The sequence below is a fragment of the Oryx dammah genome, unplaced genomic scaffold, assembly GCF_014754425.2.
Source record: "Oryx dammah isolate SB20612 unplaced genomic scaffold, SCBI_Odam_1.1 HiC_scaffold_28, whole genome shotgun sequence".
NCBI classification, from domain to species: Eukaryota; Metazoa; Chordata; class Mammalia; order Artiodactyla; family Bovidae; genus Oryx; species Oryx dammah.
The window spans coordinates 89,350,386-89,374,036 of record NW_024070212.1 but is presented as its reverse complement, the minus strand read 5'-3'; the positions used below and the strand labels follow the sequence as shown (position 1 = coordinate 89,374,036).

The window sequence follows — 23,651 nt, the reverse complement described above, 5'->3', positions numbered from 1 at the left end:
AGGGATTTGCCCAGGCTCCCAGCAAAGGGGAAAAGGAGCCAGGAGTGGAGCCCCGCTCAACTAGCTCCAAAGTCTGAGTGGCTTCCGCTCCCCAGGCTGGGTTCTGGAACACCTCTCTGGACCTTGCCAGACCCAGAGGGCCCCTGCTCCTGGGAACCTGGAAAGAGGTGTCAGGCTGATGGGCAGGGACAGAGCAGGTAGCAGGGGTCATGAGGGCACCGCAGGGCCCCTTCACCCCTGGAGGATGGGCTCCAGGTGAGTTGGGGGTGGCTGGGTGCCTCCCAGTATTCTCGGCTCCAGGCCCAGGGCTGCCGGGCAGGTGAGGTCACCTGCCCTGGCCCCAGGCTGACCACCGCCAGCCCTCTCCAGCCTCCTGGCCTTCATTCCTCACTCCTAGGCTACATCTGGTCCCGGCACATGGCTTCCTCCAGAGAAGGAGTGCAGACGCACCAACCAGCCTCCCTTCCTGCTGTCCTCTAAGCGGACAGGCATGAAGGTCTACCAGACGATCATGGGAAACTGGGTGAGTAGGTCTTTGTGGGGGACACACGGTCAGGAGCAGGGAACCCTCTCCAGGCAGCCCTGGAAACTGATGCTCCGAGGGAGTGGATCCCACCTGCTTTTCCCACCAGGTGGGTGACTAGCACCTACCTGGACTGTCTCATTGCTCTAAGGCAGTGGCTTTTCAAACTTGGGTGGGCATTAGCATCACCTGGAGGGCTTCCTAAAACAGAGATGGTTGGGCCGCAAACCAGAGCTTCTGACTCAGTAAGCATGGAGCGGGGCCTGGGAACATGCATTTCTAATGAGTTCTCAGGCCATGCTGATAGTGCTTGTTCCAGGGACCAGTTGGAGAACTGCTGTGCTAGTGGACATCACCCAGAACCATCACATTCTTATTTTCCAGGGAAATGCTCCCTCCATTCTCTTTGTGTTTATCCTGGGGCCTCAGGGATACCTGAGGGAGTTGGCCCATTTCTCGTCTCTGCTGAAGCAAGGACCCTTCTGACCCTTCTCCCCTCCCCACCAGTGGCAGCCGTCCCCGCGTGTAAGATGTCACCTTCGGTTTGTTGGTGTTCTTGTAAGACAGCCAGGCTCTCGAGTCCGTGTGCCTGCCTTCTTCATTTGCTAGATGGCATTGGGTGTTCTGTTTCTCATTCCTGCCCTCACTTTCCAAGCCCACCTTTTCCTGCCGTCTGATAACCATAAAGAAATGAGAAGGAGTCCCAGATGAGTAGCTCCGTGACGTGTCACAAAATGGACTCATTGTGCAGTGGTCCCCCAGAGGGTTGAAGAACGTTTTCAGCACCCCAGGGCCCCCCACCCCCCAACCTCTGTCCCCATCAGTTGGTTCCTGTCCTGACTTCCATTAGCACAGGTTAGTTTTGCCTGTTTCCAAACAGCTGGGTATTTTTTAAAATCAGTCAAGGTTTTTTAACAGACAGTGCAAACTATAATTTCCTCTGAATATAAATGTATGCACATATTTCCAATAAATTACCTATCACTTATCACAAACGGCAACAAGGACCTTAGAGCCGTGTTAGAAAAATGTCTAGCGGGAATTTAACAATCTCACATGCTCTCAAGAGAACACTGTCCGTTTCACATTAGGGTCACAAACTCCAAAAAGACTGGGGGAGTGGCAGTGAGGAGTGGGCTGGAGTGGGAAACAGAGGGGCCAGTACACAGGTGCTGGACAGAAATATAGCTCCCGAGGAAGCCAAAATCAGACGCATTATTACAGTTTAGGCCAAGGAAAAACCTATGGTTTTAGAAAAAAAACAACCACCCGGGGCTCCTCTGGCCCAGAGCAGTTTCCTGAAACTGACATGGTTTCTGCTCCAGCTTGGCTGGCACCCTGCCCTGCCCCTCCACTCTCTGCAGCTGTGTATTTTTAAGTTGTGTATTTCTCCAGGTTTCCCTGGGAACATCTTGCTTCCCACTAAGCTCCCCCTGCCCCATCTCGCATCCCCAGACCCCAACTCTCCCCCTTCCACTCCACCTTTTCATCTCCCAGTGATATCTTGTCCCCCCGTGTGCCTGTACCCCCTGCCCTATTCTGTTCTTGTGTGGTCGAGCCCATAGTCTTCCTCTTCTCACCTCCAGCCTGCACCTCCTACAAGGGGGAGGGTCTTCACTTGGAGACCCAGTCTGACCTTGGTCCAGATTCTGTACGGATGGCGGGTTCCTGTCTTGCCGTCCTCCTGCCCCCACTAGTCACAATGGACAGGCAATGTCTCCCCTCTGAACCTCTCCACAAGGGCTTCTTATACCTACAACCCAGGTTTCTGGGTGGGATGGGGTATTAACTTCCTACATAAGGTAGCAAAGCTGCCATAACAAAGTGTCACAAACCAGATGGCTTGAAACAACAGAAATTTACCCTCTCACAGTTCTGGGAGCCAGAAGTCTGAAATCCAGGTATCGACAGAACCACATTTCCTCTGAAACCCGTAGAGGAGATACTTCCTGCCCTCTTTATAGCTGCTGGTGGTGGCTGGTGATGCTTGGAACTGCTTGGCTTGTAAACACCTTGCTGCAGCCCCTGCCTCCATGTTGAATGGCCATCTCCCCACTCACAAGACCTCACAAAAACAGAATAGGGCAGGGGATATGGGCACACAGGGGCCAAGATATCACCGCTTATGAGGACACTGGTCACATTGGAGGAAGGACCCACCCTACTCCAGTATGAGCTCATCTTAACCGGTAACACCTGTAGCTATTTCCAGATGAGCTCACACTCTGAGGTCCTGGGGGTTAGGACTCCACCTATCTCTTTGGGGAACATAATTCAATCTGTAACAGATGGAATAGGGAGATGGGGGGAGACTGGATATCGAGTCTCCAGGCATCCAGCTTGCTAATGTCCTGCCTCCTCTCTCTGGTGCAGAACCCTGTAGGGGTGGGTCGCTACCTCAACACCCAGCTGCTGGAGACAAAGGACTGTCGGCAGCGATACCGGTCCCTGTTCATGGGTGGATCCAAGCGCTACCCCTCGGACCCAGTCCGGGAGATGATCATGCAGTGAGTGTCGCTGGAGCTCCAGCAGAGGGGCCAGGGCCCGGAGGGGCTTACTCTGGGCTGGGCGGGGGTGTGCTCATGCTTGCTTCCCATGGAAACACAGCTGCTGTCCCTAGGGCCAGCCCAACAGCTGTGGCAATGGAGAGCTCAGATCCCGGCTCTGATGCGTGCTGGCTGTGGGAGGTAGGGCACATCGATCAACCTCTCTGAGCCTCATTTCCCTCAGCTGTCAAGTGAGTAGAGGACTGTGAGATACTCTGTCCATAGCTGGTGGTAAGGAGAAAAGGAACTCGATGGACACTGACTCCCTCACCCACAACCCACACAGTCTAGGATTGCCTTGAGTACCGTCACCATAGGCCATCTATTTCTTGGTGTTGAAAACGGGGTTGGAAAAACTCATCTCAGGAAGTTGGGAAACCTAAGAAAAAATATGCATGAAATACCGTGGCTAACTGTAAAACTGCCTGTGAATGTTAGCTGCCTCCATGTTTTGCTTACCTAAGATGCCATGCCACCAGTTGCCATGTAATCTCAATTTCAGAAATGTTAAACGGTGAATAAACATGAACTTTAGAATTGGAAATTCCATTGCTGGAAACTCTGGTGAGGGCATAAAGACCATATTCCATGGGACCAGATCTCTCAGGGAAAACCAGCTTTTGTATATAGATATATATGTGTCTTTAATCAAAGTGGACCTATGTCTTCCTTCTTGATTGACTCCCATGCTTTTATGGCTTCCTTAGAAAGGATAATGGGAGGTGACATTGTTGATAGACTGCATGCCTGAAAAGATTGTTTTTCCTCCCTGCACAGCTGATCAATAGTTTGGTTGGAAATAACATTTTCAGTTCAGTTCAGTTCAGTTCAGTTCATTTCATTTCAGTTCAGTCGCTCAGTTGTGTCCAACTCTTTGTGACCCCATGAATCGCAGCACGCCAGGCCTCCCTGTCCATCACCACCACCCGGAGTTCACCCAAACTCACATCCATCGAGTCGGTGATGCCATCCAGCCATCTCATCCTCTGTCATCCCCTTCTCCTCCTGCCCCCAATCCCTCCCAGTATCAGAGTCTTTTCCAATGAGTCAGCTCTTTGCACGGGGTGGCCAAAGTACTGGAGTTTCAGTTTTACCATCATTCCTTCCAAAGAACACCCAGCACTGATCTCCTTTAGGATGGACTGGTTGGATCTCCTTGCAGTCCAAGAGACTCTCAAGAGTCTTCTCCAACACCACAGTTCAAACACATCAATTCTTCGATGCTCAGCTTTCTTCACAGTCCAACTCTCACATCCATACATGACTATTGGAAAAACCATAGCTTTGACTAGACAGACCTTTGTTGGCAAAGTAATATCTCTGCTTTTGAACATGCTATCTAGGTTGGTCATAACTTTCCTTCCAAGGAGTAAGTGTCTTTTAATTTCATGGCTGCAATCACCATTTGCAGTGATTTTGGAGCCCCCCAAAATAAAGTCTGACAGTTTCCACTGTTTCCCCATCTATTTCCCATGAAGTGATGGGACCAGATGCCATGATCTTCGTTTCCTGAATGTTGAGCTTTAAGCCAACTTTTTCACTCTCCTCTTTCACTTTCATCAAGAGGCTTTTTAGCTCCTCTTCACTTTCTGCCATAAGGGTGGTGTCATCTGCATATCTGAGGTTATTGATATTTCTCCTGGCAATCTTGATTCCAGCTTGTGTTTCTTCCAGCCCAGCGTTTCTCATGATGTACTCTGCGTAGAAGTTAAATAAGCAGGGTGACAATATATAGCCTTGACATACTCCTTTTCCTATTTGGAACCAGTCTGTTGTTCCATGTCCAGTTCTAACTGTTGAATCCTGACCTGCATATAGGTTTCTCAAGAGGCAGGTCAGGTGGTCTGGTATTCCCATCTCTTTCAGAATTTTCCACAGTTTATTGTGATCCATACAGTCAAAGGCTTTGGCATAGTCAATAAAGCAGAAATAGATTTTTTCTGGAACTCTCTTGCTTTTTCGATGATCCAGTGGATGTTGGCAATTTGATCTCTGGTTCCTCTGCCTTTTCTAAAACCAGCTTGAACATCTGGAAGTTCACAGTTCATGTTTGCTGAAGCCTGGCTTGGAGAATTTTGAGCATTACTTTACTAGCGTGTGAGATGAGTGCAATTGTGCAGTAGTTTGAGCATTCTTTGGCATTCCCTTTCTTTGGGATTGGAATGAAAACTGACCTTTTCCAGTCCTGTGGCCACTGCTGAGTTTTCCAAATTTGCTGGCATATTGAGTGCAGCACTTTCACAGCATCATCTTTCAGGATTTGAAATAGCTTAACTGGAATTCCATCACCTCCACCAGCTTTGTTCCTAGTGATGCTTTCGAAGGCCCACTTGACTTCACATTCCAGGATGTCTGGCTCTAGGTGAGTGATCACACCATTGTGATTATCTTGGTCATGAAGATCTTTTTTGTATAGTTCTTCTGCTTCTGTTAGGTCCATACCATTTCTGTCCTTTATCTAGCCCATCTTTGCATGAAATGTTCCCTTGGTATCTCTAATTTTCTTGAAGAGATCTCTAGTCTTTCCCATTCTGTTGTTCTCCTGTATTTCTTTGCATTGATCGCTGAGGAAGGCTTTCTTATCTCTTCTTGCTATTCTCTGGAACTCTGCATTCAGATACTTATATCTTTCCTTTTCTCCTTTGCTTTTTGCTTCTCTTCTTTTCACAGCTACTTGTAAGGCCTCCCCAGACAGCCATTTTGCTTTTTTGCATTTCTTTTCCATGGGGATGGTCTTGATCCCTGTCTCCTCTACAATGTCACGAACCTCCGTTCATAGTTCTTCAGGCACTCTATCAGATCTAGGCCCTTAAATCTATTTCTCACTTCCACTGTATAATCATAAGGGATTTGATTTAGGTCATACCTGAATGGTCTAGTGGTTTTCCCTACTTTCTTCAATTTAAGTCTGAATTTGGCAATAAGGAGTTCATGATCCAAGCCACAGTCAGCTCCCAGTCTTGTTTTTGCTGAGTGTATAGAGCTTCTCCATCTTTGGCTGCAAAGAATATAATCAGTCTGATTTCAGTGTTGACCATCTGGTGATGTCCATGTGTAGAGTCTTCTCTTGTGTTGTTGGAAGAGGGTGTTTGCTATGACCAGTCCATTCTATTGGCAAAACTCTATTAGTCTTTGCCCTGCTTCATTCTGTATTCCAAGGCCAAATTTGCCTGTTCCTCCAGGTATTTCTTTACTTCCTACTTTTTCATTCCAGTCCCCTATAATGAAAAGGACATCTTTTGGGGGTGTTAGTTCTAAAAGGTTTTGTAGGTCTTCATAGAACCATTCAACTTCAGCTTCTTCAGCATTACTGGTTGGGGCATAGACTTGGATTACTGTGATATTGAATGGTTTGCCTTGGAGATGAACAGAGATCATTCTGTCATTTTTGAGATTGCATCCAAGTACTGCATTTTGGACTCTTTTGTTGACCATGATGACTACTCCATTTCTTCTGAGGGATTCCTGCCCGGAGTAGTAGATGTAATGGTCATCTGAGTTATATTCACCCATTCCAGTCCATTTTAGTTCACTGATTCCTATGATGTCGATGTTCACTCTTGCCATCTCCTGTTTGACCACTTCCAATTTGCCTTGATTCATGAACCTAACATTCCAGGTTCCTATGCAATGTTGCTCTTTACAGCATCGGACCTTGCTTCTATCACCAGTCACATCCACAGCTGGGTATTGTTTTTGCTTTGGCTCCATCCGTTCATTCTTTCTGGAGTTATTTCTCCACTGATCTCCAGTAGCATATTGGGTACTTACCGACCTGGGGAGTTCCTCTTTCAGTATCCTATCATTTTGCCTTTTCATACTGTTCATGGGGTTCTCAAGGCAAGAATACTGAAGTGGTTTGCCATTCCCTTCTCCAGTGGACCACATTCTGTCAGACCTCTCCATCTTGGGTGGCCCCACACGGCATGGCTTAGTTTCATTGAGTTAGACAAGGCTGTGGTCCTAGCGTAATTAGATTGTCTAGTTTTCTGTGATTATGGTTTCAGTGTGTCTGCCCTCTGATGCCCTCTCGCAACACCTACTGTGTTACTTGGGTTTCTTTTACCTTGGACGTGGGGTATCTCTTCACGGCTGCTCCAGCAAAGCACAGCTGCTGCTCCTTACCTTGGACTAGGGGTATCTCCTCACCGCCACCCCTCCTGACCTTGAACGTGGAGTAATAAAAATTTAAAATAAAATTTTAGTTGGAAATAATTTTCCCTGAGAATTTTGAAGGCTTTGCTCCATTGCCTTCGACCTTCAAGAGTGGTTGTTAAGAATTTCAGTGCCATCTTGGTTTTCCCATCCTTTGTAGGCAACTAGAACCTTCCTATCTGAAAGTTTGTAGGATCCTCTTTCTGTCCCTCTGTCCCTTGTGTACTGAAATTTCATGATAACAGGTCTGAAGAAAGTGTGAAAGTGCTAGTTATTCAGTCGTGTCCGACTCTTTGTGATCCCATGGACTGTAGCCCGGCAGGCTCCTCTATCCATGGAATTCTTCCGGCAAGAATACTGGAGTGGGTAGCCATTCCCTTCTCCAGAGGATCTTCCCAACCCAGGGACTGAACCCAGGTCTCCTGCATTGCAGGCAGATTCTTTACCTTTTGAGCCACCAGGGAAGTCTTAGATAATGGGTCTAGTGTGAGTTTATTTTCATCCATTGTTTTGGGTCCTTGATGCGTTCCTTCCTTCTGGAAACTTAGGACATTCTATTCTGGGAAAAATTTTTGTGTTTTTGTCTTTGGTGATTTCCTGTCTTCTGTGTTCTCTCCCCTCTTTTTTAGATGAATTGCAGACATTCTGATGCTCTATTCTTCTTTTTTACCTTGTTTCTTATTTCTGCCCCCCCTTTTTTTTAACATTTCAGACCCTGCTATTGCCTTTTGAAATTTTGAATCTCATCTTTTTAAGTTTCTGAGGGTTCTTTGGCAGCGTAGATTGCATTTTTGTCTTCTGCTGGCCCCTGGTTCTGCGTGCAGGGTGTTCTTTCATTTAAGGACGACAGTGACAGTCTTCTTTGCTTTTCCTTTTGCTCCCTGCGTTGTCTGCACTTCTTCCCAGTTCCCCTTTTTTCTTTCACTTGTTCATATTTGAGAAGAAAGCACTAAGAAATGCTATGGGTCTGGGAAGGGCTTCACTGAAGATGGGGATCTGGTCATTTCATTGGGAGACTCTAAAGTCAATATTTCTAGGCATTTTCAGTGGCACCTTTTAGCTTCTCTAGATGAGAATCCTATATCCTGGCAGGTAGGGATGGTGGTGACTGTGATTGCTGGTGTTTAGGGGAAGGAGAGTTGAGGAGTCTGAGTCAGTCCATGGACTTCACCTTCCTCCTCTGTTCTTACTATAGTGCCTGTCTGCCCACCATCCACTGAGCCCCCCCACTGCCACCCTGACTCTCTCTCTCAGTACTAACCCTCCAGCCTCCTGCTGGGTGGGCGAAGTGTGTGTGGTGCAGAGGGTCTGACTTTCCTCTTATTTTCAGCAGTTTCACCCCTGCGTTTTGAGATACTGGTGGCTCTAATTTCCGGGCCTCTCTGGGGTTTGTGGCAGGAGCTGGCAAGCTTCTCATTGGCTCCCCTGCTGCAGGCAGCTTGCTCTTAGGCCCTCTCAGCCCTGCTCATGACTCCCTGCACTTTGCATTTCCTTGAAATTGTAAACACCCTTGTCCCCTGATACCTCTTCTCCCTTTCTTGCTCATCTGTTTAAAAACAACTCCTTTATAGTTCATTCAGTGAATTGCAGGAAGGAATAGAGGTAAATGCACGGATTCATCTTCCTTGTTTAACTAAAAGCCACGTGGACTACTTTTGTGTACAAAAGTGTGTTCTTGCCCTTTCTAAACAAGGTGGCTAGCCTTCTTCTACAGGTGTTCAACCAGGACCCAAGAGTGCAACAACTTGCCCATGGTCACGCAGCTGATAGTGATAGAGCTGGGGCTAGGCTCCAGGCCTTTCTTTCTAGATCAGGGCCCTTTCCATACACCAGTGCCCATGTAAGGGTTTGGGGGCTGGTGAGCTGGGAAGAGTGTGATGCTCTGATTCTGGCAAGGCCAACCCTCCCCTGCAACCTGTCAGCAAAGCCCCATCTTACATACTGTTTGCTCAGCAAAGGGCTCTAGAGGAGAGAAGGATGGCCCACTCCCACTGGACCCTCAGTTTTCTTCCCCTGCACATCTGCCTCCCTTCTGTACAAAGTTTTCGCTTCACCACTGTTAAAACACCCAACATTTAGGCCTGTGAGAGTTATAGGTTTTCCCTTTTAACCTGGCTCAGAATTCTGTTTCTACTACTTAGCTGTGTGGCATGAGACATGTTACTTGGAGACAGACTTTCATCTGAAAAGTGAGAGTAAACAAAATTACCACACTGTAGAGTCTGCATTCAGTTCAGTTCAGTTCAGTTGCTCAGTCGTGTCTGACTCTTTGCGACCCCATGAATCGCAGCACGCCAGGCCTCCCTGTCCATCACCAACTCTTGGAGTTCACTCAGACTCATATCCATCGAGTTGGTGATGCCATCCAGCCATCTCATCCTCTGTCGTCTGCATTAAGTATTAAAAAAGATCATGCATGTAAATGTGCCCTGCCCTGTGGATGACACTGTGTAGGTATGTTTAAGTGCTGGCTTCCCTTGCCCTTAGCTTCTGCTGTGCCTTGACAGAATTCTGTCTTGTTAATACAAGGGTTAAGTTTTTTACAGAGGCTGAAAATGTACATGATCCAGGAAAAGAAACTACAATGGCTTAGACCACCTTCTGTTGTCAAAAGACCCAAGGAAAAGCTTCTACTCAGACAGATATTTGATACAGACTGTAGAGAAATAGGGAGAGAGTTGAGTCCTGAGGGAGGGTGGGAGTTTTGAAAGAGGAGGTCAAAAACATTAAATGTGAGAGTAACATACTAAAGATTTCTCGTGAAGTCAAGAACCAAACAGAGATGCTCATATTACTGGGCATGTTCAACATTGTTCCGGGGGTTCTAGCAAACACAGTAAGACAAGGAATAAAAATACTGATAAAGAAGAGCAAAAGCATCACAATTTATAATGATATGTATGTTTGCCTAGATAAATCCAAGAGAGTTCACTTTAAAGCTGTAACACCAGGGAAGCTAGTGCTGTAATGGTATAACGTTTCCTCTAATACCATAACAAACAGAGAACTTAATTCAGACAAAGAACACGATTCCATGCCTATTAGGCACGCAAACAATAAAATGCACTGGGATAAACTTAATGAGTATATTTAAGGCTTAAATGAAAAAATATATAAACCTTTACTAAAAGATTATTTTAAAAAAGGCCTGAATAACTGGAGAGAATACCATGTTCATGGGTGGAAAGATGATATTGGAAAAATAGTAATTCTTCCCATTGATGTACACATTTAATGCCATTTTTATCAAATTGTAAGGGGGTTGGTAGGGTGAATTGAATAAATTTATTATAAGCTTTGTTTGAAAGTGTAATTATGTGTGAATATTAAAAAAATAGAATCACAATCCATTAAAGATGTGTTGCCAAAGTGAGAATTTTTGGCAAATGTTTTTAAAGCAGTGTCTTTAAAGGTAATGGCTCCTTTATTTGGAAATGCTTTGTTTATTAGACTTAAAGAAATCCTCATAACAGTGTGAATGTACTAAATGTGGTTAATTTTATGATATAATGATTGTACTTAATAGAAAATTCTCCCCCACTCCAAGCAAATCATTTTTTTATACCTTGGAGATTCTGACTAGCTTGATATAACACCAACTCCTTTTTGTGATTATTGTTTACCGTTCAATTATAGTGGCATATTAAATATATAAAGGAAAGAGAGGAATTTCACCTTATTTTTAAAAAAAATGCACTGCCGTATGCATAGATAACACTATGGAAGACTAGGCCCCAAAATGTTGACCATAGTTAAACCATTCTGCCTTGTTTTATTTCTGAAATGTTTGAATTTTTCCAAATAAACACGACTTTTATCATTAGAATAAAAAAAAAAAAAAAACCCAACCAAAAAAGGACAGGAACTCTTGAAGCTGACCACACAAATTATAGGTTCTCCTTGTAGACCTATCTCCAGCCAAGAGTCACCTTTGTCTTTTAGACCTCAGTTTTTTCATCTGTAAAAGGGGAACGCTTTATACCCTATAGGACATGGCCAGGTATGATTAAGGCTTATGAATGTTACTGAATGGGAGCTAATCAGCAGATGCCTGTGAGAGTCTGATGGTCAGGCTGTATATGATTTTCCCTGGGGCTCAAGTTCATTGTTCGTTAAGTCCTGACTCAGCTGGGCTCTTGGGTATGGAGGATTGTGCCACGAAGCACAGAAGGTAGATCATAAATTGGGAAGAAAGATTTCTTTATATGCTCTTTCATTTATTGGTTCATTTGAAAGGCCTCGTCTGTGCTTGGTTCTGCCCTGGGTACGACTGAGCTGTTTTCAGGTGATGAGAAATATTCTCTCATTCATTCACTGAGGTTTTCATTTCTGAGTTCATATTTGAATTTCTAAGAGCTATGTTTGTCTTCTAAATGTTCCTTTTAGTAACAGCATGCTTTTATTTCATGGATACAATGCTTTCTTATCCTTTGAAGATATTATTAAGACAAATTTTCCTGTCATTGTCTTTCTCTCTCTCTTTTTTCCCTGTGTTTTTTTTGGCCTCAATCTTCCATACGAAAAAATGTTCTCAAATATGTGGTAACCCTGTTCTAATTTGTTTATTTACTGGCTGCACTGGGTCTTCACTGCTGCACGTGGGCTTTCTCTAGTTGTGGAGAGCAGGGTCCAGGCTTTGGTTGCAGTGTGCGGTCCTCTCATGGCAGCGGCTTCTTTTGTTGCAGAGCGTGGGCCCTGGGGTGCACAGACTTCAGTAGTTGTGCCTCAGGGGCTCTAGGGTGTGAGCTCAGTAGTTGTGACACACAGGCTTAGTTGCCTCAAGTCATGTGGAATCTTTCAGGACCAGGGATTGAACCGGTGTCCCCTGCATTGCAAGGTGGACTCTTAACCACTGGATCAGGGAAGCCCCTCTGGTGATCCTTCACTGTGCACTCATGTCCAGCTGAAAATCCTGCTGAAGACTCTGAGGCACTTTTCATTCTCCCCCTTGGAGCACTTGTTGTTCATGGGTTTAACCATAACATGACCAAGCTGGGTATTTTCACTGGGGGAATTTCAATGCCAGTGATGTTAAATGTTTCCTCTTGGCCTTGGCCAGAGAAAGTTCTGGGAGATGTAAACCTGGTGCCAGAGCTTTATGTGGGGGAGAAGAACCTAGAGGTCTCAATATGTAGTGACCGAACTCCCATTTGATTCTCTGTTTTATTAATAAATAGGATACTCATAACATTGACTCTGCCTGGTGTCATCCTGTACAGAGAACTTCTCTGTCTCCAGAGAATCAATTCTGCAGTCTTCATTTATTAAGGGCTCTCCTCTGGCTGCAGGGAGTGGAGAGGGAAGCTGATATTACACAGACTTTCAATCAGTAGCCCTGTTTTGGTTCTGCCTTCACTGCCACTACCAGAGGTACCTGGCGCTGCCAGTACCTGGATTTTTGGAGTGAGGGAATTCTTAGCTTTAACTTCTGCTGCCTTGGGATTTAGCTTTCTTGAGTATGCTAACATAGTCACTGTACTTCCATCTGCATTTCAACTTCCAAAATATTCTTACTGCTGCTGCTTCTATTCTTTTTGTCCTTGTGAGTATATGCTTTCAAATTTGTATTCCTTTACTCCTGTTTTAGTGAGATTTCAGGAGGAATGGGGGTCAATATATGCATTCAATCCACTAAACATGTAGTGAAATTTCTGAGTTTCAAAGGTAAAATAAAAATCTTACCAATACGAGACCTAAGAAGACAACCTACAATCTAAATAAAAGGCAATCAGACATATTCTGGGCCTCTCCTCTGAAACATGAATGATAGAAAACACTGTTTATACAACATGAAAAAAACTTGAGACTGTAGAATTCTCTATGTAGCCAAACCATCATTCATGTGCAAATAGAGATGCCCAGGGATTTGGGATGTATACCAAAAACATCTTTTCTGAAAATATTACTGGGGGATATACTCCAATCAAGTGAAAAATGAATTAGCATGAGAGCTCAAGAAAGGAGAAGATGACATGAAATATAAGAATATATCTAGCTGTGATTTACCAGGATGGAGGCATTCTCATTCTCAAACAGCAAAAAGAAAAAGTAGTAATACAAATAGCAAGCAAAATAGAATTTAAGGCAAAATACTACATGGGACAAAGATGAATAGTTGCAGTTATAAACACCGTGAACCTTCACACACCCAAAATACCAGTGACAAACTTGCACAGTCTTAATAGACCTGTCTGAGAATTTGACAGATAAGGACATAAATATTTATTTGGAGGATTTGAATAGGTATGTTTTACTCCACATTATTTTCAGATACTCATGGAATATTTCTAAAAGTTGATCTTCTAAGATCTCATTAAAAATATCTAAATTAAAAATACCCTACATAGAAAATTTTAGGTTACTCTTTCTAAACAGAGTACAATAAAACAAGACTTAACAATAAAAGGATAACCCTCAAAACCAAGTACTTGGAAAATAGTAAGAATTCTTCTTCAAAGCTCTCGGGTTTAGGAGAAAATCTAGTTTGACATTACAGTTCATTTAGAAGTTAATTGCAATGAAAACTCTGTATCAAAACCTATATAATATTGTCAAAATTCATAGTTTTAATTGCTTTTAGTATTAAATCAAGAAAGATTGAAACCAACAGAAGCTATCATTTGATTGTAGAAGTTTAAAAAAATCAGAGTAAATTTAAAACTAAGGCAGAAGAATTAATGAGAACAAATGGAGTCTGGAAGGATGCAGGCTTTCTCACTGGACCCTCACAACTCCTCTGTGTTGATGTGCTATTGTTAATCCCTGCCTTTGGCTCCAGGGTGGTGACCGCAATCCCATGTGTGTGGGTGGAGAAATGCAGCGTTCACAGACTGTGGGGCGGCTGTAGAAAAGCAAAGAGTGACTGTCAGGGCTATCTTTGCATGCGTGTGCATGCATGCTCAGTCGCTTCAGTCATGTCCAACTCTTAACAACCCCATGGACTGTATGTAGCCCGCCGGGTTCCTCTGTCCATGGGATTCTCTAGAACAAAATGTGCAGAGGGATAGAGGTGATGGAAATGGCTCAGAGGCCCGCAGCCAAATAGCAGGCAGGGTGGGGACCAGGGCTCTGAGTCAGACCCTGAACTTCAGCCTCTCCTCCTTGGCAGGTTTCGAGAGGCCATGGGTGTGGCTACCCACTCCAGTATTCTTGCTGGAGAATCCATGGACAGCGGAGCCTGGCAAGCTGTAATCCATTGTTGCAAAGAGTTGGACATGACTGAGCAACTTAAGACATGGCCTTGAATAGTTTGCTGTCTTCAGTCCAGGTGAGGGAGGGTGTGTGTGTGGGGAAGAGTGGTAAAATCTCCTTCTGGAATGTGTAGTGACAGCCAGTCTTTCTCACCTGTCGCTCCCAAGCCTCACCTGCTTCTTCCTGCCAAACTGTAGGTTCTGGGTTTCCAGCTAGGCAGCCTGGGGTTTGACTCCTGTGTGGGGAAGGCAGCCTTTTGTTTTTCATATTTTAGACCTGTGCACACCATAGCTGCTTCTAAAATGTGGTTGACCAACCAATGGACCAGTTCTCCCACCACCCCTGGTCACCTTTCTGGCTCTTACAACCTGGTTGCCTGACTCCATCTGGCCACCCTCTGGCTGTGTGGACATGCCCACTTTGCACTCCGGCCAGGCCACGCTGTATACCACTCTCTGTGTTCTCACCACACTGTGATCTGTTCTTGAAACACTCTTCTCTTAGTTTCTATCTGGAAGATTCCTATTTATCTTCTACAACTTCACTTAAATATGAAGCCTTCCCTGATTTTTCCAGACGATGTCTCTTTATTTTCAGCTTCTTGAGCCTTCCCAGATCGGAGCATTTTCCCATCATATTTTAATTATTTATTCATATGCCCGTGGTCCCTACTGAACAGAACTTCTCTATTCTCCAACTCCAGTATCTAGCTGGCACGCGTAGAAAGAGCTCAATGCATACTTGTTAAAGGACAAGACTCTGATGAAATGGTTCAGAGTCTGGATAAATCTATGCAAGGAAACATCCAGTTCAATCCATCAGAAGCTTATTTTCTTAAGTTTTTAGTTAATGTTCTATTATGAACACTTTTAAACACACACCAAAATAGAAAGGATTTTCCAGTGTACCCCTGTACATGCATCACTTAGATTCTAGTCATTAATGTTTCACTCTTCTTGCTTTCTGACATATCTTTCTATCTACCCATCTATTACTCACCTGTCTATAATCTATCATCCTTTTACCCATCTCTAATTATCTTTAGTTCAGTTCAGTCACTCTGTTGTGTCCGACTTTGCAACCCCGTGGACTGCAAAATGCCAGGTCTCCCTGTCTATCACCAACTCCCGGAGTTTACTCAAACTTATGCCCATTGAGTCAGTGATGCCATCCAACCAGCTCATCCTCTGTCGTCCCCTTCTCCTCCTGCCTTCAGTCTTTCCCAGCATCAGGGTCTTTTCCAGTGAGTCAGTTCTTTGCATCAGATGGCCAAAGTATTGGAGTTTCAGCTTCAACATCAGTCCTTCCAGTGAATATTCAAGACTGATTTCCTTTAGGATGGACTGGTTGGATCTCCTCACAGTCCAAGGGACTCTCAAGAGTCTTCTCCAACACCACAGTTCAAAAGCATCAATTCATTGGCACTCAACTTTCTTTATAATCCAACTTTCACATCCATATGTGACTACTGGAAAAACTATAGCTTTGATTAGACTGACCTTTGTTGGTAAAGTAATGTCTCTACTTTTTAATATGCTGTTTAGGTTGGTCATAGCTTTTCTTCCAAGGAGCAAGCATCTTTTAATTTCATGGCTGCAATCACCATCTGCAGTGATTTTGGAGCCCAAGAAAATAAAGTCTGTCACTCACTGTTTCTATTGTTTCCCCATCTGTTTGCCATAAAGTGATGGGACCGGATGCCATGATCTTAGTTTTCTGAATGTTGAGCTTTAAGCCAACTTTTTCACTCTCCTCTTTCACTTTCATCAAGAGGCTCTTTAGTTCTTCTTTGCTTTCTGCCATAAGAGTGGTGTCATCTGCATATTTGAGGTTATTGATATTTCTCCTGGCAATCTCGATTCCAGCTTATGCTTCATCCAGCCCAGCATTTCTCATGATGTACTCTGCATATAAGTTAAATAAGCAGGGTGACAATATATAGCCTTGACATACTCCTTTCCCAATTCAGAACCAGTCTGTTGTTCCGTGTCCAGTTCTAACTGTTGCTTCTTGACCTGCATACAGATTTCTCAGGTGGTCTGGTATTCCCATCTCTTGAAGAATTTTCCAAAGTTCGCTGTGATCCACACAGTCAAAGGCTTTGGTGTAGTCAATAAAGCCTTTGCTTTTTCGATGAACCAATGGATGTTGGCAATTTGATCTCTGGTTCCTCTGCCTTTTCTAAATCCAGCTTGAACATCTGGAAATTCACGATTCACATACTGTTGAAGCCTGGCTTGGAGAATTTTGAGCATCACTTTGCTAGTGTGTGAGTTGAGTGCAGTTGTGCAGTAGTTTGAAAATTCTTTGGCATTGCTTTCCTGAAATCTGACCTTTTCCAGTCCTGTGGCCACTGCTGAGTTTTCCATATTTGCTGGCATATTGAGTGCAGCACTTTCACAGCATCATCTTTTAGGATTTGAAATAGCTCAACTGGAATTCCATCACCTCCACCAGCTTTGTTCGTAGTGATGCTTCCTAAGGCCCACTTGACTTCACACTTCAGGATGTCTGGCTCTAGGTGAGTGATCACACCATCATGGTTATCTGGATCATGAAGATCTTTTTTGTACAGTTCTTCTGTGTATTCTTGCCACCTCTTCTTAATATCTTCTGATTCTGTTAGGTCCATACCATTTCTGTCCTTTATTGGGCTCATCTTTGCATAAAATGTTCCCTTGGTATCTCTAATTTTCTTGAAGAGATCTCTAGTCTTTCCCATTCTGTTGTTCTCCTCTATTTCTTTACACTGATCAATGAGGAAGGCTTTCTCATCTCTCCTTGCAATTCTTTGGAACTCTGCATTCAAATGGGTATATCTTTCCTTTTCTACTTTGCCTTTAGCTTCTCTTCTTTTGTCAGCTATTTGTAAGCCCTCGTCAGACAACCATTTTGCCTTTTTGCATTTCTTTTTCTTGGGGGTGGACTTGATCACTGCATCCTGTACAGTGTCACGAACCTCCGTCCATAGTTCTTCAGGCACTCTGTCTATCATATCTAATCCCTTGAATCTATTTGTCACTTCCACTATATAATTCTAAGGGATTTGATTTAGGTCATACCTGAATGGTCTAGTGGTTTTCCTTTCTTTCTTCAATTTAAGTCTGAATTTGGCAATAAGGAGTTCATGAGCTGAGCCACAGTCAGCTCCCAGTTTTGTTTTTGCTGACTGTATAGAGCTTCTCCATCTTTGGCTGCAAAGAATATAATCAGTCTGATTTCAGTATTGACAATCTGGGTGATGTCCATGTGTGGAGTCTTCTCTTGTGTTGTTGGAAGAGGGTGTTTTCTATGACCAGTGCATTCTCTTGGCAGAACTCCGTTAGCCTTTGACCTGTTTTGTTTTATACTCCAAGGCCAAATTTGCATGTTACTCCCCATAATTACCTTAGAGTTTGGTAAAATTTGAAGTGAATGGCAGACATCAATGCTTCCTCCTAATTACTTGAGTAGGCATACTGACTTTTTAACAGTTTAAACTGAAGTCCCATTCCTGGTCCAGGAATCTGAAACTGAATCATAAATACCATTTTTATAATAATAATAGTAATAAATTCTTATATTATTGGAGTTTATAATGAAAGTGATTTTATATGTGTTTACTGTAACAGTAGCTTTAACTATTTATTCATTATTTGTGTGTTTGGGTTGGGTCTTAGTTGCAGCCTGCAAGATTTTTTGTTCAGCCATGTGGGTTCTTTCATGGCAGTGCGTGGACTCTGTAGTTGTGGTGCATGGGCTTAGTTGCTCCTTGGCATGTGGGATTTAGGTCCCTGACCAGGGATAAAACCCGTGTCCCCTGTGTTGCAAGGCGGATTCTTAATCACTGGACCAGGGAAGTCCATACAGTAACTTTAAAAGGTACGAATTACTCTCAATATTTTTCAGTTGGGACCACTGAAATTCAGACAGAGAGAAAGGGATTTCCTAAAGTTGCTGCTGGGCAATAGCATTCATGTGTGCAGTCTTCAAAAATTAATTGAGCACTTACTAAATGCCAGGTGTATCCTGGCTACTAGGACATTGCAGAATAAAATCAGACAGACAGCAGTTCTGTCCCACAGAGGCTCCCTGCTTTCTGGGGAGGGCACTCAACCCCTTCTCTAGAGTTATAGGGCAATATGAGGAGGAGGATGAGGCAGGAGCGCCCAGGATTTTTCTACATCCAGGCTGTAGGGGAAGTCTGTTATGCCTATAGCCTTCTGGAGGATGAGACCAGGAGGGAGGGCCCTTTGAGCCTAGGAAGGCTAAGGCAACAAATAGCCTTCACCATGATCCACACTCTCTTCCTCATCCCACCTGTCCATACATGGTCACTCCCTTTTACCTCCTAGGCTTCTGTGCATGCTATTTTGGTGGGAGATTTGGAAGTTTGGACAGGGGACTCAGGAAGTTCAGTGCAGAGTCCCCTTTCCCCAGGGCTCCTAGCTTATTCTTTGCATGAGGGTTCACTTCTTTCAGGGAAGAGGAAAAAAATTAGAGTGGAGGAAAGTGCATGAGCAAGGGAAAGGAAGCAAAAAAATCTCTGGGCATATCTGGAAAACACTAGACGGTTCATTTTGGATGATGTGTGCAGTGTGTAAAGGGCAATTGCAGAGAATAAGGCAGGTGGGGTTGGCTAGGTCAGTTCTTAGAGGCCTTGATTCTGAAGCTAAGCTGCTCCGACTTTATCTGACCTGTGAGAGGCCACAGAAGAACTTCTGTAAAAGATTTATAATAGTATGACCTAGAGCCAGTAAAATTCATCCTTTTTAGGTATACAGGTGTATAAATGTTTTCCTGTTCTGTGAGTTTTGACAAATGCATATGGTTATATTAAAATAAGCGAGATATAGACTGTTACTATTGCCCTCAAAAGTTTCCTTGTGCCCTTTAGAGTCAGTTTCCTCCCCCTTTCCCAGTTCCAAGCAACTGCTGATATGATTACCAACACTATAGTTCTGCCTTTTCCAGAATGTCATATAAATGGAATCACGCTGTATATAGAATTTTGTATCTTTCATTTTGCATTGTTTTTGAGATTCATCCATGTTGTTGCTTGTAGCAGCAGTTTGTTCCTTTCTAATGCTGACTTATGCTCCATTGAATGGGTGTACCACAGCTTATACACTTTCAAGGAGAGGGACGTTCGGTTGTTCTCAGTTTGGGCAATTTTGGATAAAGTTCTACAAGCAGTCCCATATAGGTCTTCATGAAGACATATGCTTTCATTCTTCTTTGATGAATATCTAGTGTAGATTATCTAGCTCACTTGGTAAATATATGTAAAAGTTAATAAGAAGCTGCCAGACTATTTTCTGAAATGGTTGTACGAGTTGGCATTTCCACCAAAAATATATGTAGGATCTAATTGTCCTACATTTGGTATTATAAGGCCCTTTTTTCTTCCAGCTTTAGACAGCCTAATAGGGGTGTTTCCTTGTGGCTTGAATTTGCATTTCTTTAATGACAAGATGTTGGCCATCTTTTCATGTACTTCCTCCATATCTCTTAGAGTGAAGAGAGCGTGAAGTCGCTCAGTTGTGTCTGACTCTTTGCGACCTCATGGACTGTAGCCCACCTGGCTCCTCAGTCCATGGAATTTTCCCGGCAAGAGTACTGGAGTGGGTTGCCATTTCCTTCTCCAGGGGATCTTCCCAACCCAGGGATCGAACCCAGGTCTCCTGCATTGCAGGCAGACGCTTTACTGTCTGAGCCACCATATCTCTTACAGATTTTTTTAAATGGTTGCTTATTTTCTTCTATTAGGTTCTGAAAGTCCTTTATATATTCTAGGCATACATCCTTTATCAGGTATGTGTTTTGCAAATATTTTCTTTTGGACATTCAAAAGGGGCTTAACAGGAAGTAGCTCTTGTGTTTTAAACAGGTGCTCTGTGGCCTGTGGGTGGAGGAGTGGGATGGGGCTGGACGGAGACAACGAGGCTATCTTAGTGTCCGGTGAGCGCTGAGCCTCTGAACAGGCCATGGGCAGTGGGCTGGGGAGGAGTGAAAAGCAGAAGGCATGGAGACCCACCAGATAGCTGTAAAGGCCTCTGTGACCCTCTGAGCCCTCCCTCCTGCCTTCCTTCCTTTGACAGATGTTTGTGGATACCACCCTTCAAGGTGGTGTGTGTGTGGACATGCCTGAAACAGTGTGGGCAGTTCAATACAGAAGAAATATCAGTAAAGAAATCGAAGTCTTGCCTTCATCAAGTTTACATCTTGGTGGGGAAGACAGACAATGAGCAAACACATACAGGTGGAAGCCATATGGCTGGCAGACACTGTTAGACACACAAAGCAAGGATCTTCCAAATGACTGAGAGTGAACCAGAGAAGAGTCTTCACGTGTTCCACTCTTAGGAAAGAATCTGAGCAATGGGAGGAATGCTAGACTGTGCTCAAGGGCTCTGGGCTGGAATTCTGGGCATCAGGGTGACCTTGGGCAAATTCTTTCATTTTTCTGACCCTCAGTGTCTTTATTGGAATGATCTTTTAGGCACTAGAATTTTGTGTTTGAAGTTCTTACAAACCAGTTTGGAGGGTCTGATGAGCCAAACTAGGTACATAGCAGAGGACTGTCCTTAGAACCAGGCTGTTTTGTTGGAAAAACTCTAGAGGTCATCAGTTTGGGCCTCTCACCCAGTGTAGGTTCCCCTGGGAAGTATGAGCAATAGGTACCTGTTCCCCCCCTTCGGGTGCCTCTCCTTGAATGAGGGGGGCTCACATCCTTCCAAGGGACCAGTTTCATTTTCTCTTTCTCTGTGTCTTTTTAAAGGGAAAGAATCACACCTTTTACTAAGGGGAAGTGTGTGCCAACGGTGGATCATAAATCAGATCCTTAAAGCTGCCCATGAATGACAACCTGCAGTGACCAGAGGACCTGAGAGCCTGAAGACAAATCTGGGGGTGGGAGGGTAGGAGTGGGAACGGGGGTTCTTGGAGAAAGGACACATGGGGAAGCCTGGGAGAGGGGGGAAAGGTGTGGTGGGATCACTTTTGCTGGAGACACCTACCAGAAGGTCACGGTGTCTTCTGGGACAGCAAGGCCAGATATCTTTTGATACCAGAGATCGATTATCCTGAGAATTCAAATCGGCCAGTGACATGAACACAGGAGCCAGACAGCAGATGGACTAAAGGGGTGGGATGTGGTTGACCCTCTTGGAACCCCTCCTGTTCTAAAGACAAAATGCTTGACTCCCCGTTCAGTAAAATCCAAAGAGAGTTGGGAGAGTGTTGCTGCTGTAGCATATGTCTTAAAGCAGCTATATGCCCTCTCCGGGAGTGCTCCATCTCCATCCCAGGATGCTTCTGGAAGCTTGGCAGGGCCAAATGCCATAAGAAGTTGCTGACCTCCTGGCAACGTGCAGCCATTGGGAACAATCAGTTACACCCCTCAAGTCAGACCTCGCAGGCATGCCAGTCTAGCCCAGTGGTAGGTCTGCGCAAGTTGGTCACAATATCCTGAGCTTCTGCCCTCACTATTTTTGAACAGAGATTGAGTGGGATGGCAGGAGTGTGCTGTTCTTAGGAGAAAGGAGACAGGCTCAAGGCTTCAGTCACAAAACCCACATAATGATAGAAATACTTCAGATACCCTTAATAGCACGGGTGCTTTATAGAAAAGCTGTTACTTCCTCATTCATGTCAAAATGACTGTTTTGGAAGAAGTAAAACTGTTGTTAGTCACAGGTACATTGTCTACTGAAAAAAAAAATCCTGTTGAATCCTCAAGAAGGCTGATAAGCCAAACTAGGTGTACACTAGGTCTAATAAGTCAGCAGTGTTTCAGGAAATAAGATCAATATACTCAAATCAACAATTTCTGTACACTAGCAATAGAAATTGAAAATGCCATATATAATAACATCAAAACTGTAAAATACCTAGGTATAAATCTAATGAAAGATGTGTAAGATTTGTACAGTTAAAACTTTAAAAAGCTTCTGAGAGAAATTAAAGAAGACCTAAATAAAAGGAGAGATATACCATAATCATGGATCAAAAACTGTTCTTAAGATGTCAGTTCCCCTAAATCATCTATAGATTTAATTCAATACTGATCAGTCCCAATAATATTTTTTAAACTGACAAGCTGGTCCTAAAACTTATATGGAAAAACAATAGACAGAAAATAGCCAAGATAACTTTGAAAAAGATGAATAAAGCTGGAGGACAAACATTACCTTACTCCTCCCTGGTGTGGAATGGGATCAGGATAGACAAATTAATAAAATGGAGAATCCAGGAACAGACCCACTTATCTATGGACAACTGATTCTCAACAAAGGTACAAAAACAATTCAATGGTAAAAGAATAGTTTTTTAACAAATGGTGCTATAACTATCAAATATCAATATGTAAAAAACAATGAACTGTAATCAGTGACTTGCAGCATTAAAAAAAAAAAAAAGTGAAAAGGAATCACAGTCCTAAATGTAAAACTGTAAAACCTAAACTACAAAACTTCCCAAAGAAAACATGGGAAGAAAACTTTTGGACTTCAGGTTAGGCAGAAATTTCTTAGATATAAATTAACAGTAGACCTTTGAACAACAAAGGTTGAACTGTGTGGGTCCAGCAGTTCAAGTGTGAACTGCTGTATGACAATCTGTGGATACAGAGGACTAACTCTAAAGTTATACATCGTTCTGACTGCACAGAGGGTCAGAGACCCTAACTCCCATACTGTTCAAGGGTCAACTGTATTTGTTCTTTTACAGATCATACTGTGGTACGATATGAACAAATAGTTAAACTGGACTTAATTAAAATTTTTAAAATTTATTCTTCAAAGACACTGTTAAGAGAATGGAAAGACAAGCCACAAAGTGGGAGAAACTATATCTGATAAAGGATTTTGCCATGAGATACCAAAATACTATGTGTTATAAACCACTTTGGAAAATTTGGCAAGGGACTTCCCTGGTGAACCAGTGGTTAAGACTCCTTGTTTCCATTTCAAGGGGTGCAGGTTAGATCCCTGGTTGGGGAACTAAGAGCCACATGCCTTGCAGTGTGCTCCCCCCCCAAAAAAAATCCACTAAGCTCAGGGATAGTTTATTATCAAAGAAAAATGATGGAGCAAGATTAACCATTTGCGTGACATTCAGTTCAGTTTAGTTGCTCAGTTGTGTCCGACTCTTTGTGACCCCATGAATCACAGCACGCCAAGCCTCCCTGTCCATCACCATCTCACGGAATTCACTCAGACTCACGTCCATCAAGTCTGTGATGCCATCCAGCCATC

The 23,651-nt window shown here is 43.7% G+C and overlaps 1 protein-coding gene across 1 annotated transcript in view; it reads left to right on the top strand.

The window, feature by feature from the left end:
• Positions 1-22,770, top strand: part of LEXM (lymphocyte expansion molecule) — a 39,786-nt gene extending 17,016 nt beyond the window's left edge. The window contains exons 10-12 of the mRNA XM_040231940.1: positions 398-523; positions 2,897-3,030; positions 21,176-22,770. Coding sequence (XP_040087874.1) covers positions 398-523; positions 2,897-3,030; positions 21,176-21,242 — 327 coding nt within the window. The 3' untranslated portion in view covers positions 21,243-22,770. The remainder of the gene's footprint in view (positions 1-397; positions 524-2,896; positions 3,031-21,175) is intronic.
• Positions 22,771-23,651: the final 881 nt, after the last annotated feature.